Source organism: Aedes aegypti, chromosome 2 (assembly GCF_002204515.2).
Source record: "Aedes aegypti strain LVP_AGWG chromosome 2, AaegL5.0 Primary Assembly, whole genome shotgun sequence".
Taxonomy (NCBI): domain Eukaryota; kingdom Metazoa; phylum Arthropoda; class Insecta; order Diptera; family Culicidae; genus Aedes; species Aedes aegypti.
This window is the reverse complement of record NC_035108.1, coordinates 17281024-17299955: the sequence shown is the minus strand read 5'-3', so window position 1 is coordinate 17299955 and position 18932 is coordinate 17281024. Positions and strand designations below refer to the sequence as shown.

Sequence of the window (18932 nt, the reverse complement as noted above, 5' to 3'; positions counted from 1 at the left end):
GACCATAACTCATCTTCCGAATTTAGCATAGCTCTTTAGTCGTAGATCTCCGATGAGTGGTATCGAAGAGTTTCATATTTAGAAAATAAACAAACCAACCTGCTGCTATTTAATCAACGACGACGTAATTCATATACCTAACAGTCGACGACGTAGCAACATGTGTGCTCATCGAATGTTTTGGTCTTGAAATCGAACATTCCTCCCGTGGGTTACGATTGCACTTATTTTCGATCTAATTCGGCGACCAAACTCGCCCGGAATCCCCGTGCCCCATAAATTATTAATAATTTTATAATAAACCTACGCTTAATATTCCACATGAGAGTTGTATAAGTGTGTTTATATTTCTCTCATGGTGGCTTGTATGGCCGTTGGCTTGCTAACATGTGCACTAGGGCGGTTCAAAATATAAAAGAAGCTTGAAAAATAAATCTCTCTTAGCTTCCTCTATATATTTACTATTAAAGCAATGCAGGGTGAAATTTGTTTAAAAATCAAAAGCTCTTAAGGTGAAGATGAATCGAAGCCAAAGCTCAAATTTTCAAGAGCATGGATCTGGAGAACCGAACATCTGTTTGAGCTGAAAACTTAATCGATTGGTCACCACCAGCGAGTGACCAATCGATTAAGTTTTCAGCTTAAACGGATGTTTGGTTCTCCAGATCCGTGCTCTTGAAAATTTGAGTTTTGGCTTCGATTCATCTTCACCTTAAGGGGCGGTCCATTAATTACGTAAGACAATTTTGGCGGTTTTTCGATCCCCCCTCCCCCCATGGTAAGATTTTTTGTATGAAAATTACAAATAATTTGTATGGCGCGTAAGAAATCTCAACCCCCCCCTCCCCCCATAATACCTTACGTAATTAATGGACCGCCTCTAAGAACAAGATAAAGTTTCGATTTTCTGTTAGTAAGTGGATAGAGACATTTTACCAACGCCTATTTATTTATTTATTTATTTATTTATTGTCGTCAATCATGTTTGTAGACAGTTACAGAGAATTTCTTATGTGCTAGTTTCACTAATACATTCAATTACCCAATTTTCCTTCTTAAGATAATATGCCGAAGTATTGTTTTAGCTTCCCTTTGGACCAAGTTAAGTCGATTGCATCGTTATGTTTATTATAAATAGTCATCATTTGGTTCATTGGCTCGAATTTTGCATAATTAGTACGGTGAACATAAAAGTTTAATTTAGATAATAATTCTGGTGAATCAACTTTATGAGATACAATATCGTTTATAAATGAAGTCATTGCATATTCACGACGCTCGCTTAGTGTTTGAATATCTATCAACATACATCTAGCTTTGTAAGATGGTAATGGAAATTCTGTCCAACCCAATTTGCGAAGAGCATATCATAAAAAATGTTTTTGCACCGACTCCTATCCTTTCTTCATGTACTGTGTAAAAGGTAACCAAATTATGCTGCAATATTCAAGTATTGATCTAACATAGGCAATAAACAATGTTTTTATTGTGTATGGATCATTGAAGTTATAAGCGAAGCGTTTAATGAAGCCTAACATGTTATTAGCTTTATTTGTCATAGTGTTAGAGTGATCAATGAAAGTAAGTTCTAAATGTAAAATTATGCCTCTGTCTCTGATTCTATTGCATTTTACAACATCTTGATTGCCTAAAGTTATTGTTATTTTAGGAATGTTTCTTTTCCTGTTAAAAGATATCAGGATACATTTTTGTTACATTCAGTTGTAGTAGGCTTTTCTGACACCAAGTGTGGAAGATTTGTACTTCATATTTAAAAGTATGTATGTCGTGTGCAGTTTTTATTTCCAAATAAAGTTTCATATCGTCAGCATATATTAATACTTTTATTTGGTCAAGAATAAACGACAGATCGTTCACAAACAGTATAAACAAAAGTGATCCTAAATGAGAGCCTTGTGGAACCCCTGAAGTGGCATGCATGGGAGTTGACCTATTTCCTTTAAATTTCACTGTTAGCTAGCGAGTGGTTAAATATGATTCAACCCATTTCAGCAGTATGGCTTCAATACCTATTTTTCTCAGTTTAAATATAAGCATGGGAATATCAACACGGTCAAATGCTTTACTAAAATCTGTGTACAAAGCTTCTACATGATTTCCATTATCCATAGCACTCAACGAATAGTTTACAAATTCGTGGTTGTCTATCGGCCTTCTAAAAAGTCGTGCTGCGCTGTAGTTATTCTATTTTTTATTTGGATGAATACTTTTTCATTTATAATGGCCTCGAAGAGCTTCGGAATGCACGAAATAAGAGCAATGCCACGATAATTATTAACATCAGATTTTGTGCCAGATTTGAAAATGGGAACAAGGTATGAGCTTTTCCACATCTTTGGAAAGACATCAGACTCCAGTGACATATTAAAAAGCCAAAATAAGGGAGTAGATAATTCAGTTGCTAAAGTCTTCATGAAGATTGGTGGAACTCGATCCGGTCCATTTCCTTTGGTTGCATCCAAGTTTTTCAAACCATTCAATATTTCATGCACATTTATATGACTGATGCCAACATTGATGGGAAATTCAGGATGGAAATTGAAATTTTCATAATCACGATCAGCTTCAGAGTATGTTGTGTAAACTTCTTGAAAAATAAATGAAAATAAGTTGCATATTTCTTGTGAGGTATGGCCAACCTAATCGTTAAAATACATTGTAGAAGGAAATTTATTGTATTTTAGTTTATATTTAACATAGTTGAAGAATTAAGCTGTTCGCTCATGTAGTTTCTGTTTACGATTCTTCAGATTTATTCTTTTAATGATTGGTACTTCTTCTAATGTGATTTTAAACAAACAGTTGTAGAAAACTTCAGTTAAATTATTTACATTATCTTTGCTTCTCAAAATCGATTTCCAGTTAATATTATTACATTTATTTCTAATGTTGTCATAGTTTGCTGAATTATAGTCGAATACTTCCTCAAATTCATTGTCAATATAGAAATCTGTATTAGAAATAGACTGAGAAAATTCTATTGCCGTGTGAAACACTTCATTTCTCCAAAGTGGTGTCAATGCCTCATTATTACAAAAGTCATAAGAGACGTTCGTCAGCAAGAGATCTAGATAACAGCTTTGTTGATTTTTTACATGGTTGATTTGATTAAGACCTAGGTTTGCAATTTTGTCAAATATAAACTGTAGCAATTCACGTTCTCCAATGACTAGGAGTAATATATTATAATTGTCCATATCTGGTATAAAATCAATATTGCGTTGATTAAAATCACCGTAAATATGAACCTTAACTTCAGGGGGGAAACTAGACATAACATTTTCCGCTACACTAAAACAATTATCGTATGTTTGTTTGTACGCATTGTTAGGAGCAAAGTATACGAAGACAAAAAAATGTGTCTCGCCAGACAATTGCACTTCTGCCCACACGTGCTCAAATTCTTTAAATTTAGTGGTAACGATGATTTCAGAGTTCAATTTTGCTGAAACTGCAATTAAAACTCCGACTCCCGACCTTTTTTTTGCAGACCAATGATAATTACGGCCAGCTCTATAAACATTGTACTTATTTCCAAAAATTTCTTTACTCCGTATACTTTCATCCTAACTCGTTTCAGTTCCCAGCAGTGATGCATTTGAACGCGTTCAGTTCGCGTTCCAGTTCAATTTTTTGAACGCAGCGATCAAGTAGGCTTGAACATTGTGCAGTTCAAAAATATGAACCGGTGCGAGCCGAAAATTGAACTCAGTTCATTTTGACTGATTACTACAGTAAACTTTGCCAAAGATATGTTTTTGGTATTCCACACACCAAGGGCTGTTTGATTTCCCTAACTATCAACATTTGCAGAGATCAATTCATTAATTTCCTACACGAGAGGGGCTCTCGCAATTGCAAACTGAACGGGCCGTTCTTGAGCAGCGGCTAGCTCTTGCTCGGAAGTTCACTGTCTACTGCGTTCCAGTGTTGCCACATTTTTTCCAACTTTCATCTGTGATTTCGGCTGAAAAAATCTTTTTTATCTTAAGTCAACCTCCAAAAATCTTAGTAAAAATCTGTGTTGCAAAAATTTTATTTTTTTATGTTTTTAGATCAAAAAGATCCTTTGCGAACGTATTTCGGCTGTTCTTGGCATGTCAACAATTTTTAATTTGAACTTATTCTTCTAGGATGTAAAATAAAAATGCATAATTGTATAAAAAAAAACTTAAGTTTTTGAGAAAAACTAAGCAGAATAATTGCATTTCTGACATAAATTTTCCAAAACCGTATCCTTAACTCGTGAAATATCATAAAATCTCTAAAATCTTTTGTTATCTCAAAAATCTGTGATCTGTGATCACAGATATCTGTAGGCAAGAACAGGAAAAAATCTGTGTAATTACAGATAAATCTGTGTATGTGGCATCACTGCTGCGTTCTCGTGCAAATTTGGCTCGGGCTCCGTTCATTTTTGGATCGCGTTGAGTTCAAAATGCATCACTGGTTCCCAGAATAACAGAGTAAGTGCAACCTGGGAGGGAGGCACCGATACTACACACGAAATATAGAACAACGTTTGTTTGAATTGCAAGATAACTCCAGCTTGCCAACAACAATCAAGGCAGGCTTGGAGAAAACCGCTAGTTTTCTTTTGTTGTGTACTTTCGATCTGTCCTGACAAACATAGAAAAAGGGCCACAGTTTTCTATGCACTAAATATTAATTTTCTTGGAAAAAGTAAAACTATGCGTTTTTCAATGCTTCATATTCAATCAGTTGAAAGGTACTCACGTGACATTACTTGCATTATGTGCATGAATTGATTTTCATTCATTTTTTTTCACTTTTGATGAAATGCGAAATTGTGTTTCAATCAGTTACGCGCTTTTTCCATGTTAGTCCAATCACGGTGCACCAATTACCGTTATTATCAAATAAAATATACCATCCAAACGGCAGTCGGCAGTTGATTCCTGACGTTGTTCTGCACCTCTGGGCTGAATTTGAAAAAAATCCTTAGTCAGAATTTTGAGTTACGCCCTTTTGAAGTTTATATGATAGAAATCACATAAAGTATGCCACTTTAACGTGTTTAAACAAACAGATTTTAAAAAAAATTGTGGTTTTAATATTTTGTCTGGTTTTAGATATTGAAAGATATAAATATAAATACATTTTTCTAAAACAAAATTCCAGACCAACATATGAAAAGGGCCAATACTATGTTTAGTTCAGCAAATACACGAAAAATGATATCTACCAACCTAACGCCTGTTAGTGATTTTAGGAAATTGTCCAAATTGAAGGCTTTGGAATATGTATTGCGCATTTCTTTCATTACTGGACTATCGCAGAAGTTTTTACAAGTGCGGAAACACTAATAAAAGTGCGCAATTGCAACAAATCGGGTAGGTGTCTTCGGGGGACTTATTCTTCTTAAATCAAATAATAAGTGCTCTGAAGACACCAACAGGATGGAATGCAATCCCGCACTTTTATTCACACTTTCGCACTTATGAGGTCGCACTTCGCAGTCCAGTAGTGAGAGAAATATACAATATAAATAATTCTTGGACAGGATATGCAGATACGCCCTTTTGAAGTGTGTGGAAAGAATATTGCACGGTAAATTCCGTTCCATCTATAATCAACGGTTATGTGCATACATAATCATTACGCCTTTGCGGTTGTTATTTCATTTTAAGGCTCCCCCAGATCTAAGCGACTTTTTACGGCGACAGCGACAAGGAATCGTCGAGATGATGTGATGTTTCGCCGCATGCACTGTTTGATAAGTGCATCTAAGCCACAGCGACGCGATTTCCGCAGCGATTCGCGTCGTGTCAGTCAAGATGGTTTCATAGAAGAGTGCTTGCAGCGATACAACAAAGAAATCGCGACGATTTTTTGTCGCTCGTAAAAAGTCGCGTAGATTTGGGGGAGCCTTTATTTGGCAAGTTGCATAAAAGGGATGATTCAAATATTACGTAACGCAGAGTTTTCCAATTTGAAACCCCCTCCTTTCCCCACGTAACAGCTTTTGTATGGAAAATTTATTTTTTTGTATGAACAGTAACACTACCGAAGACCCTCTGCCTCCCAAAATTGCGTTACGTAATATTTGAACGATCCCAAATATACACGTACACATATTCTATTTCATTATTTTCTATTCTAGTCTGTTCTATTCTATTCAATTCTACTCTACTTAAATTTATTCTATTTTGATCCATATATAAGTTAATTTTTGATGTATTTTAAGGAATTGACGCATTTTGTATTAAATACTATTCATTCGAGCTGGATCCCAGTTTTGAAGGTAATTTGAACAAGTTGGTCGAGACCTGAGAAGAGTTTAGTCTGACGAAATCTTCGAAATATCATATCATCAAGCTTCATGTAAAAGACTTCGGTAATGCGACTGGTCAAGGACTAGGCTGACATAATGAGCAGGCGTCGGAATGTGTGCATAGCGCTGTTTCACAGACCTGTCAGCGCTATACCATCGAAAGTGTACTGTTCAAATTATTTGCGCAATTGTTGATTACAACATTGGCATTTGTAAAAATATGCATAAGACCAAGTAATGTGAATCAGAATAGAATAAATTGAAGTAGAGTAGAATTGAATAGAATAGATAATAATTAAATAGAATAGAATACACATATATAATAAAGATACAGATGTGATGTTCGAGTGCTTCGATCAACTTTGATACAGTCATTGTTTAGCTATATTGATTTGTTCATTTTTCAATTATACTTTGGACCTTTTCTACTGTCAGTCTAGACAATCTATGTACGTGTAAATTTTATGCAACTTGCTAAAAGGATTGAAATGAGAACAACCCCAAAGTGTAATGATTATGTATGCACCAAACCGTTGATTAAAGATGGAATGTTCTTTCCATACACTTCAAAAGGGCGTAGCTGCATATCCTGCCCAAGAATTATTCATACATATTTGATTGCTTTGGACAATTTCTTAATCAGGCACTATCAGGCGTTAGATTGTTTGATATCATTTTTAATGTAATGATTGATTAGTGATAACTAAACATAGCATTGGCCCTTTTCAAATGTCGGTCTAGAAAATTGTTAGAAAAATGTATTTTTCAATATCTAAAACCAGATAAAAAATTAAAACGATTAAATTTTATGAAAATCTGGCATACTTCATGTGATTTCTAGCATATATACTTCAAAAGGGCGTAACTCAAAATTCTGACTAAGGATTTTTTTCAAATTCAGCCCAGAGGTGCAGAACAACGTCAGGAATCAACTGCCGACTGCCGTTTGGATGGTATATTTTATTTGATAATAACGGTAATTGGAGCACCGTGCCAATGTTTAAGATCTGGGCTCACAGTGACAGTTCGTGACAGCGGAATCCCGGCTCACTATGACGTACCGAAATTTTGTATTGGTTTCTCCCTCCCAGAGTGCAACCTAATACTTTGCAATGAATTTCAGTCAATTTGGCTGCGCTTCTCATCCTGTTGAAATTTTGACAACTTGAAGGTTCTACTTGAATGTTTTGGTTTATGTGAGAATACTATTGTGCTCTGCAAGATAAATCCACGTAATGCGATTATCTGAAAATGTCGATATACCGTCGCAATGATAATGAAAATCACCAAATGTTTCAGATTTAGCACATTTTAAACATTTGCGTCCTTGAAGAACGAAAAAATCCAAGCCAACTTGAATTTTGACGTTGCGTTTGAATTGCGCGCATATCTTCTGCGCGTTATCGCCGCCGCTGGATGTGGATTTAAAATGAGCGCCGCAATATAAATTGAGTTTTGGAAGCATTAGGAGAAATCTTACATTTTTGCAAGTATGAAGAAAAAATCCGTCCTTTCGGGGAGAGGCCTGTGTCATCCGCAAACAAAGATTTTTGATATCCCTGTGGTAACTCAGGTAAGTCAGATGTAAAAATATTGTATGATATTGGTCCCAAAGAGTAGTGTTTGATCCTTCGACCTTGACGCTTGCTCCTACGGGGGCGGGCGATGAGGGCAGGATTAAACATGTCGCGCGTCGGTAACCGGTAGTGAAAAAGTAATCGGTTCGTTAGTAGTGTTTGATCCTTTGATCTTGTCGCTTGCTCCTATGGGGCGAGCGGTGAACACTTGTTCGGCGTTCAATGCTTTTATCGAGTAATATTGCGAATCTGGTTAGGCGCATTAATTTCAAATTATATATTTATCGTTTACCAAAACGAATCCTTTACCAAAACGAATCCTTTACCCAAACCGTTCCTATATCCAAATTCCCAGTGTCTACTTGTGGAAGTGCAGAGCAGGTAACACGTCATCATTTCCCTCCCATCCCCAAATTGACCTGCATTCGGGCACAGCCAGCGCCGTTATTGTTTGTTATAATAATGAGAGCACCAGTACTTACACATAGAGGATGCTACTGATTCCGAGTAGTGTCTGTTGGTTCTCTGTGTAAGTACAGCTGTTCTTGCAATAACGGAGTAGCATCTGCGGGCGGTCAATCATGCTAATGCTCATGCTCATGTATAATATTGGTCCCAAAATACTGACTTGAGCAACACCTGCTATTACAGGAAGTCTTTCAGACCTGGAGTTCTGATTAACCTGAAGTGTACGATTTGGCAAACAATTTGTAGATTGAAAGTTTTCTAAATTTTAAAATCAAGCCTTCGTGTCAAACACTGTTGAATGTGTTTTTTTCATGTTGGTAAGAGCAAGACCAGTAGATTAGCCTTCAGATTTGTTGGAACGTATCAAATTTGTTACACGTAAAAGTTGATGAGAGGTCGACTGTCCATGTCGGAATTTCAACTGTTCATTGGCAAAAATTGAATTTTCATGGATGTGGACCATCATTCTGTTTGAAACGACATTTTCAAATGGAGGAAAACAAGATTATTGGACGATAGCTAGGGTATTCTATGTATTTTGGACCATGCGTTACGCGTATATAATTTGGTCACTTACCTTTGATTTTGCCATAAATGACCAAATTATATAAGCATAACGGTCTGTCTAAAATACTTTGATCCCCTAGAAGCTTTTACAGGAGTTTTGTTCGGTTTTAAAATTGGTACAACTATTTGTCTGGAAAATATGCCAATTGAAAACATTTGTTTTATATATCAACCTGGGCATAGAGTGACATCGTACCTGCAACACGATATACGAATGTGAAAATGGCAACTTTGGCAAAGAAAGCTCTCAGTTAATAACTGTGGAAGTGTGGAACTGTGGTAAGTTAAGTCAGTTGTGTATATTTTTAATTATAACAACGGTAACAATTATATTAACTAGTTGAGAACAGTTTGGTCAACTCTTTGGGCGTTTTTGTAAGTTTTTTAAGTGCTGTTGCGTAATTTTAATTTTTGAGAACCCTACTAGGATTTTTTTTTAATTTGCCCAGAGTTGCAGAATGACCTCAGGAATCGAGCCTTGTACTCAGTTATTGGACAATTCGACAACATGAAATTTTTTTATAATAACGGTCTGTTGGGGCACAGTGGAACCGCCCTAGTGTGCACTCGTCCCTAATGGTGCATGTTTTTCGGATTTATTTTTGTACGAAAATGTTCTCAATTTCGCCCGTCTGTTCACTACCCATCCATCGCATTAGTCTCGCGTCCCAAGTTATTGTCCATCCTTTACCGCTTGCATAATTCAAATCACCACTTGCTGCTGGTGCCATCCCCATTTGATGATTGCTTGATGAGTTGATCATCGTTCTGGCATGTTTGTAAGTTTTTGCCCTGTGAATGAGTGAGCTAGGGATTTGGTTTCTAGTATCATCAAATGAGGACGGCTGACCTTGCTCATCATCGAAGTATGAGAAAAATGCGAAATGAAGGTTTTAAATTTAAACTAGAAGCGGTGAGCCACAGGAGGGCGCGAGGGTAACATGCGAATCGAGATTCTGTGTCATTGCTTTTATTTGCTTGCGTCTTGTTATTGTTTGTTGGCTTATTTATGATGGACCCATTTCTCGTGTACACTAATTTGTTACAAACTGCATATAACCAGATTTTCTGGTTGTTTCTTGCTAAAACTGGTATGTATTTCCAACTCTCAGAGTCTTTCTTAGATCATCCATTTCAAGGAGTCTGATTTCAACATCCGCTGATTAAGATGGAAGAGCTTGCTATACAACATTAATATTACATTAGAACTGTGCAATTCTTGTTTTATCTTCTCGCATTAGCAAAACGCTTTAATTCTAGAGTCTGATCTTAACGACTTACCAATAATTGAAGTTTAGAGAAACAGATGTAACAGAGATGAAATTTCAATCGACCACTCATTTAACGATCATTTTAAATCTGCCATGTTGTGAACCTCACAACTAGAGGCGCTCGAATCGTTTCTCTTCGTATTTGACGTTTTACACTTCTGCTTATTGCGTGTTACTTTTTGCAAATAAGTTTGAAACAGGAGAGCTTGTCCAGTGTATTGAAATGGTACTTCTTCTTCTTCTCGTTGGAATTACGTTCCAACTGGGACAGAGAGCCTGCTTCTCTGCTTAGTGTTCTTATGAGCACTTCTACAGATAATATCTGAGAAAATAATTATTCGAGCTGTTTAGTGGAATATCTGAAAGTAGATGAAATCCCGAATTCAGTACTATACTATTTAATTTCACTAGAATTTGTATCCTTTGACAAATACGCGTATTTCGACCTCAACTGTAAGGCCCTTTTCAGTGTCGTGTACTAGACTCTTGGCTACTCTTGTACTGCTTCCTTGGCCCGCTAATTATTTTTGTACATTAGGGTACTGAGAGAGCAGAAAAATCCTTAATGGGACGGCACGGCGGCAAGTTGGTCGGGTTCTTTTCTTTCGGCACGTACGTAAAACCGTAAAACCCTACAGCACGCTCGCGGAGTGCTTCGATTGAACTGACAGCACTCGAGTGAAAAACATGCCACCCATTTTAAGGAGTCCAGAGTTCAATTCTCAGTGAAATTGATGATTCCGGTGATTTTTACAGTCACTTGACAGACTCGAAACGACCTTGAACAAACGTTTAGTTTTGTCGTGATTAGTGAAAAGTATTGTGCTTCTTCTCTTCAAGATGTTTGAGAAGCACAGACTGGACAGAATAAAGTACGCATTGGCCCTTTTTCAATTTTTTTTTTTCCAAAAATTTGCCATATTCGTCTAAATTTTTGATTTGCAATAATTCAACAATTTGTTTATGAATTTACAGCTGAACAAATATCAAGTTATTTACAAGCTGCTGTGAAAATTTAAGGTTAATCCTTTTACTCCCAGCAGGCATTGCAGAATTAGCTCTCATTTGAGTATGAAGCACGATCAAAGCAAGCAAAGAAAAATATCCCATTTGTTGCGGTCCACGATCATCATTGTATCGCAAGGTGTAACAAGTCTGATAAATGGAAGCTGCGAGTGAGAGCGATGATAAAATCCATTTTTCTCGCTTGTTTACCGTTGGGGATAGGTGTTTTTCTTTACTGGCACGATAATCAATCCACGAACTTCCAATAGCAATAGTGTCCCCCAGGCTTGGAGCATATTTAGAGGGGTTTTATCATGCACTACTATCCCCCCAATCTGATCAAAGTTGTAGCAGTATACGATAAACAGTCTCTCATAATGTGCAGCATGTTATGATAGTTACAGAGAGCGATACGTGAGAGATTCTCTCAATTTTCTCAGGATTCAATCACTGACTCCCAGAAAAATAAAGTAAAGTAGAAAGCTTCTTCAAAATTGGTTGAGATTAGTACAAAACTATATATATATATATATATATATATATATAGGAAGGTTCATAATAAAACATTGTAGAAGTATTTTCACTTTTCTACAATTAAGAGCTAAATCGTGAGTCTTAACTGCATTATAAAGCAATAATTTGTTTAAAAATTTCATTATTTTTAAAATATGTTCGCATATTTATCAATCTAAAGCAACTTTGAAACGTTTCCCTCCAAATATTTCGATTGATAGCTCAGAATAACATATTATGAAAATAATACATCGAAAATAAATCCATTTTCATTATACTAGTGTAGCCAATTTTGGTCATTGTGCTTTGAGAGGTCTTCTTAAAATAACGCATTTTTCCTCTTTTGTACTTTGACGTTGGGACTGAATAAGCAATTCTATGAAGCCGTAGGTTATTTTTCTTATAAAGACTTTATTAGTACTTCCGTCAGGACGTACTTTGAACCTGAAAAACCTACTCATTTCATTCCCTTTAAATTTAATATCACGGTTTACAATATGAACAAGGATATATATTCCGTAAACTGACAGCCACTTGACGGCGTCATTGCAAAAAAATAATCTAGTGATCCAGATCGTACATGCTACGATATGAATGACGTCACATGTTTACAATCATGTTTGATGTTTACACAAGTAAAGAGGCTGCCTTGTTTTGTGTCTGCCGTGATTTAATATATTTTCTCTAGAAAAATTGATGAAAATTGTTTTTATAATAACTGGAAAATTATTGCTCAAATAATAAGCCGATTTTTAGGAGGCTTTTGACGAACAAGTCCTTAGGTGTCATGCACAAATTACGTCACGCTCCGAGGGGGGGAGGGGGTCAAGCCAAGCGTAACAAGTCTTATAAAAATTTCTGAGGACTCATACAAAAAATTTGACAAAGGGGGGGGGGGGGTTCAAAAAAGATGAAATTTAGCGTGACATAATTTGTGTACCATCCCATGTACAGCCATTCCATGAAAAACCGATCTAGTGGGTCACCGAATTCCATGAAAATTTGCTATTTTGTTCCTTATCCAAAATAAGGATACACTTGTTTTTGGATTTTTTGATTAGGGTGACCATTTCCGAAATAGGGTGACCAGAAAAATCACGATTTCGCTTAATTTTTATTTTTTTTAGTATAACTTTTGAACCGTTTGACCGATTTTCAATCCTTTTGGACGAAATGAAAGCTAAAGATCATAACTTTTAAACAGCTCAACCGATTTCCAATCTTTTTTTTATGGAATGTAAGCATAAGATTTCAACTTTTCAGAAAAAATTGAAAAATCTAAAAAAAAAATTTACATGAAAAATTATAAAAAATTGTAGTTTTTTTCAGAAAGTTTCATTTATTTTCATGTAAAAAAAAAATTTTTTTTCAAAGCCTTTTATTTTTTTTTCTGAAAAGTTGAAATCTTAAGCTTTTATTCCATAAAAAAAGATTGTAAATCGGTTGAGCTGTTCAAAAGTTATGATTGTTTAAAAAATAAACAATCTAATGCGCTGAGACCTACAGTGTGTGCCGATGAAAAATGACTGATTTTTTATTGAAAATAAAAATATCTCAAAAACTAAAAAACATACATCGCTGAAAATTTGACAGTAAACTTAAAATTAACTGAACTTTCAAGAAAAAATTAAAACAGCAATAGCTCCTTTGGTCCCGAGGCCTTCAAAACACGAAAAAACGGAAATTATTGATTTTTTTTTCACGTAAAAAAAACAATTTTTGTGGAATTTTATATTTTAAAAATATTATTTTTCCTGAAAATTCAAAATCTTTAGCTTTCATTTAGTCCAAAAAGGTTGAAAATCGGCCAAACGGTTCAAAAGTTATAATTTAAAAAAATAAATAAAAATTAAGCGAAATCGCGATTTTTCTGGTCACCCTACTTCGGAAATGATCACCCTAATCAAAAAATCCAAAAACACGTGTATTAGACTGATGCAAATTTTGAAATTTTTGCTCCCCTATGCTTAAACGATGTCAATTATGATGAAAATGATCCTCCCAAAATTTGAAGTGATTCGGAAGAAATTTGGTTGTGCACACGCTATTTGAAGTTTATATGGAAATTACTATGGAAAAGGCATACCTTTTGTGTTCAGTCCTCTAACTGCTCGTCATAATAATCTATGGAAAAGTGAACCCACTCATCTTATGTAAAATCTTCCCAGCTACAACTTTGCCGAGGACAACATTTTGATGGGACGTAAGGATAATTTGTTATCATTGATAACAAAGTCTAAATCATGCTGAGATGATCAATTAATTACTTTCAGAGCAACACTGCTTTTTTGCTGTAGAACATAGTAGCCTGGATTACTTTGATCTATTCTACCCGCCAGGAGCACCACTGTTGCCTGCCGAGCAGTTGGTTAAGCATGCAAAATGCAAACCCACTTTATGATGATGAGTAGCAATTTATCCTGACGTCCAATCGAAATGTGGTCTTCGGCAAAGTTGTAGCTGAAAGAATTTCATATGAGTAGAGTTTGTTTTCTTTTCCATAAAATATTATGACGGCGAGATAGAGGGCTGAACACAAAAGGTTGGCGTTTTCCATAGTAATCTCCATATAAACTTCAAATGGCGTGTGTTCAGTCAAATTTCTTCCGAATCACTTCAAATTTTGGTAGGATGCTATTTACCATAATTGAAATCGTTTAAGCATAGGGGAGCCAAAATTTCAAAATTTGCATCACTCTAACGTGTATCCTTATTTTGTATAAGGAACAAAATTTGCTATTTTCACGGAATTCGGTGACCCACTAGATCGGTTTTTCATGGAATGGCTGTATATAAATAAAAAGGGGGTGCTTTGTATGTCACGAAATGGCTTGAGAACGGATGAACGGATAGACGTAAGTTTTTCACAGTTGCACTCGACAAGGGATGCGACGTGATAATGTGATGAAAAAGTTTGAGAAAGTCTTCAGAATAACCGGGAAAATGGGAGAGGACAAACGTGGCATTATGTATTAGCATTAGCATTAAGCATTTCGCACAAATTCGTAGGTGGTACAGTCCTAGACCATTGTATGAGGGTTGCCTTCTTCCTGTCCGTTACCAAAGTCAGAAATTTGGGACTAACCTCTAACTCTTAGACAAGATTGACGTATCCTCCAATAATAGAGATCTCTCCTGGCCACGTCCTTGCGAAAGCTGGGGAATGGGAAAGGATGATTGATTGAACACCTACTTAAGAAAGATGCAGAGAACTCTACGACCTCTCATAGGTGTTACGGGAAGTTGTGGAATGTTGACGGAAAGGGTAGTGCCATAGGATACGTTCGGTAAACGTTCTGGCCGACAAATGGTTATTATTTACGCATAGTGACCATGCGCTGCTGATCAGAACAAACTTACCAAATTCCTTTTTTGAAACTCCTCTGCAATCGCTCCTCTAAAATGAACAGCTTGAGCCGTAACTTAGAACTGCCCATCAGAATGCAAGCACCGCACGAAAAATCGACAAAAAAAATGGCAGTTCATAATCCATCCCGAACCGAGTATCCACGAACCACGTCCAATTTTTGAATCAACAAGCTTAACACACACAGGAGATAAAAAGAAACGAGTCGCGCGAAACAAATTCAATTGGAAGCCATCACAGAGCACTAAAAAACTAGACTCCACAAATCATCTTCAGATATAATCATCGAAAAAAAAACGAAATCACATTGAAAAACATGTTTCCACAGAACATTTGCAAGTAGCATTTTGTATGGGAATAAAATGACGTTTTACAGCAGCCTACTTGATGGCAAGACGAAGTTTGCCGGGACAACTAGTTAAAATAAAAATATAGATGGTCGAACTTTTTAGTCAATTTTTAATAATCATTGATTTTGATAACCTTCAAAAATTAAATGATTATTAGAATGAAAAAATCTTATTTGACAAATGGTTTACATTTTCGAAAAAAGCTGAGTAACAATTGTGAATTACGAAAAAGTTCAAAACTTTGACCCTCATCTGGTGGGTCGCAAATAATACATCTGACAGTTAGGCAGGTAACGTATAGAGCATTTTTTGCAGTTGTTCACTAATTCTGAAAAGAAGTGAATGACACCATGGTAAAACCTATTATGAAAATATAATAAGTTTTATTGTAACGTTCAGAAAATCATTACAAGAATGTTCTTCTTTTTCTTCTTGGAATTAACGGCCTCACGGGGACAGATCCTGCTTCTCAGCTTAGTGTTTTTATGAGCACTTCCATAGTTATTAACTGAGAGATTTCTTTGCCTAAGTAGCCATTTTTGCATTCTTATATCGTGGGGCAGGTACGATTATACTCTATGCCCAGGGAAGTCAAGGAAATTTCCATTACGAAAAGATCCTGGACCGACCGGGACTCGAACCCAGACACCTTCATCATGGCTGTGCTTTGTAGCCGCGGACTCTAACCACTCGGCTAAGGAAGGCCCCTTGCAAGAATGTATCTGTCTATAATTACGCAAACAGTTATTAGTGATCAATTTTGCGCATTGTTTTTCTTTTTACAGCGACAAAAAAATAACTTTAAAGTGCTAAACCTGAATCACATCAACATGATGATGAAGAGTGCACAGTCCGAACCTTGTAAATGCACCTACATCCCGTCTGCTTCGCGTGTTTACAAAATCCGTGTCGCCATATAGCGCAATGCCACACCCACACCAAGCTAGTAGCACTTACCAAATCCCTGTGCAAGTCCTTGCTGATGTGTGGCGTCAGCTTCATCAGTCCGATGAAGATGAAGAACAGCCCCAGCAGAATCGAGAGGCTTTTGAGCACTATCGAGCCCATACGCTGCGTGTTGGCAGCACTGGACGTGGCCATGGTTGCGGACTGCTGGGCGCTTCCGGTCGTCATGGCTGTCTTGGATTGCTGATTATGATGCTGATCACAGTAGTGGATTTATGTTTTCGTACTTTCGTGCTTAGATTCGAGCGTGTGAGTTTTCGTGAAAAACTCAGTGTCACGTACCACCCGTTGCTAATGGGGGAGAAAAATCACTCACTTTTTTGCTTTTATTCTGTGCTGCCGCTTCTGTGGCATGTGTCGTCACGCTTTTTGATTTTTTTCGTATTTTTAAACTAAGAATCACAGAGACGTTTCGATTCCACTTCTTTTTCACTGCTCAATGAGCTTTTCTAATTCCTTTCTTCCCTCGGTGTCACGCGGAGAGACAATCTTCATGCACCGATGGCCATTCCTTTGCTTTCATCCTTTTTTTTTTGTTCCACTCAGGGCACTTCCTGCCAGATCGATTTTTTGTCGTTATTTATTTTTAATTTTTCACTCAACGTGCGGATTCACACTTGCACTATGTACCTAATTGAAGGAAAAATTATCTGCTTTTAGAATTAGACATCCAAACTATACATCATGCAGCAAGCCAAGCCGCAGTCGTAGATTTTAGCAAAGAAGGGAAAACTCCTTTTTGCGCTCTCTGTTTTTCCGTCGTCGCACTTTGAACTGAATCGATTTTCTCCTGCACTCAACTTCACTACACACGGGAAAACGGGTTTACCGACGCGACGAGGAGAGGTAAATTTATCCTGTCTGGCAGGCTGCAAGCTTTGCTATTTCGACGCTGTGCGGAAAAAGAAGTGGAAATGCTTTACGGCGTATATAGGTATTCTAGAGAGGATTGCGTTCTAATCATTCGTTCTCGGCACAAATACACACATACACAAGCGCACTAAATTAGGATGATAGTAGCAGCTGCTTTTAAGTTGAAGATCTTCTTCTCAATGGCTCAATGTTTGGATTTGGGCCATTCGTGGTCGTTGTTTCTCGTTCTGATCTCTACATCACACTGACTGCCCGGTCGGTGGCAGCGATTTTCCCTATTTCCCTATGCGATGCGATGCTCAGCGCTCGAATGGTTGTTGTTGAGATGGGTGGCCGGTCTGTGGGAGGCGAATTTTCCACCCAAGCGGAGAGCGAGGGAGAAAGAGAGGAAGAAGCATTGGAGAGGAGAGCGATGTGAACGTGAGAGCGGAAAGCATTAGGCCAACACGCTTAAAACAATATAAGCAGGGGCCACATCGCTACTGCCAAAGTAGATCTACATAAATATAACAAGTGATGATAAATCATTTAACTTGTTTGTAGAATACCTGCAAGTAAATAAAACATAAAATTAAGTTCTAAACCATTTTTATTAAAAGCGGAAATTCAATCCTTTGACAGATGTATGTATTTCATTCTCACATATAAAGCAGTGATGCTTTGCTACTAAGACGTGTGGATAAAAAATTTGAAATAAATGCCCAAATTACTTTTACAGTGGAATGTGCTGAACGATGATGCACGCTAAAAATTCTATAAAAAATCCTCTATAGAGGATCGCTTATGAAATCTATCGTCGATATTTTGCATACATTTTCTCAATCAACTCGGTAAATAAAATTACCGAAACAAATCTGTAAATCACAACATTACCGATGTTTCGGTAATCAAGAAGTTTTTGAAAACACTAAATTACCGAACTACGGTGAACTGTTGATGACCTGTCAAAAAAATACCGATAAATCTGTAGACGGTTTGTGGTGTATTGCCAAACAATGTTTTCCAGCATCCGACAATTTTTTCGGACACTTATGTTATATCCATGGACTAAAAAAAATATTTGCAGTTCAGCGGTGTTTTCTTGTTGTGCCCAACGTATCGTGTGTGGAAACAGAAAATATAGCATCGCCACCAACGTCACATCACATTCGTCTCATCAACATATTATGCTGGATCCGGGAACACAGTCGTCAATTTATATGAAAGTATTAGGCTGATACAAATATTAATTTTCTTTTATGTCCGAGACGACTTGGAAGGTACGAGGGGGGGCAATCCACCTCTGGATCATTATTTAACCTGTTTTTTGATTTAAAAATTGAAAAAACCTAACTGTTGTAAAAAAAATGATGAATCTTTTTTTTCTCCCGCTCAAAATTTTCGGATTTTTGGAGGGGGGGGGGGGGTTTACATAAAAGAAAATAATATTTATATCAGCCTTACTAATAAAAATACATCTAACTAACTTTGTCTAGATTGTTCTTTTCTAGAAAAATGCGGCTCCGATGGAGTGTTGCAAATTCTGTAAAAATTGCAGAAGGAAAACAAGTGAAATATCTGTTAGAATCTTTCAAAGAGTATTTGGAGGAGTTCTCTGAATTATTATTTTTATTAGTCTAAGGTTGCATGTCATCAAATTACCAGCTTTAATGTCAGGAA

At 36.7% G+C, this 18932-nt stretch overlaps 1 protein-coding gene across 7 annotated transcripts in view; it reads right to left on the bottom strand.

Annotated features, from left to right (window-relative positions):
- LOC5579241 (transmembrane protein 35A) overlaps positions 1–17572 on the bottom strand; it is a 63166-nt gene extending 45594 nt beyond the window's left edge. The window contains exons 1-2 of one of the 7 annotated variants that reach the window (XM_021840047.1): positions 17388–17572; positions 16392–17030 (exon numbers count right to left, since the gene is read on the bottom strand). In XM_021840047.1, the coding sequence (XP_021695739.1) occupies positions 16392–16568 (177 nt within the window). In that variant the 5' untranslated portion in view covers positions 16569–17030; positions 17388–17572. Of the gene's footprint in view, positions 1–16391 lie in introns of all 7 variants that reach the window. The other 6 variants (XM_021840049.1, XM_021840051.1, XM_021840046.1 and 3 more) reach the window with 6 other exon arrangements.
- Positions 17573–18932: the final 1360 nt, after the last annotated feature.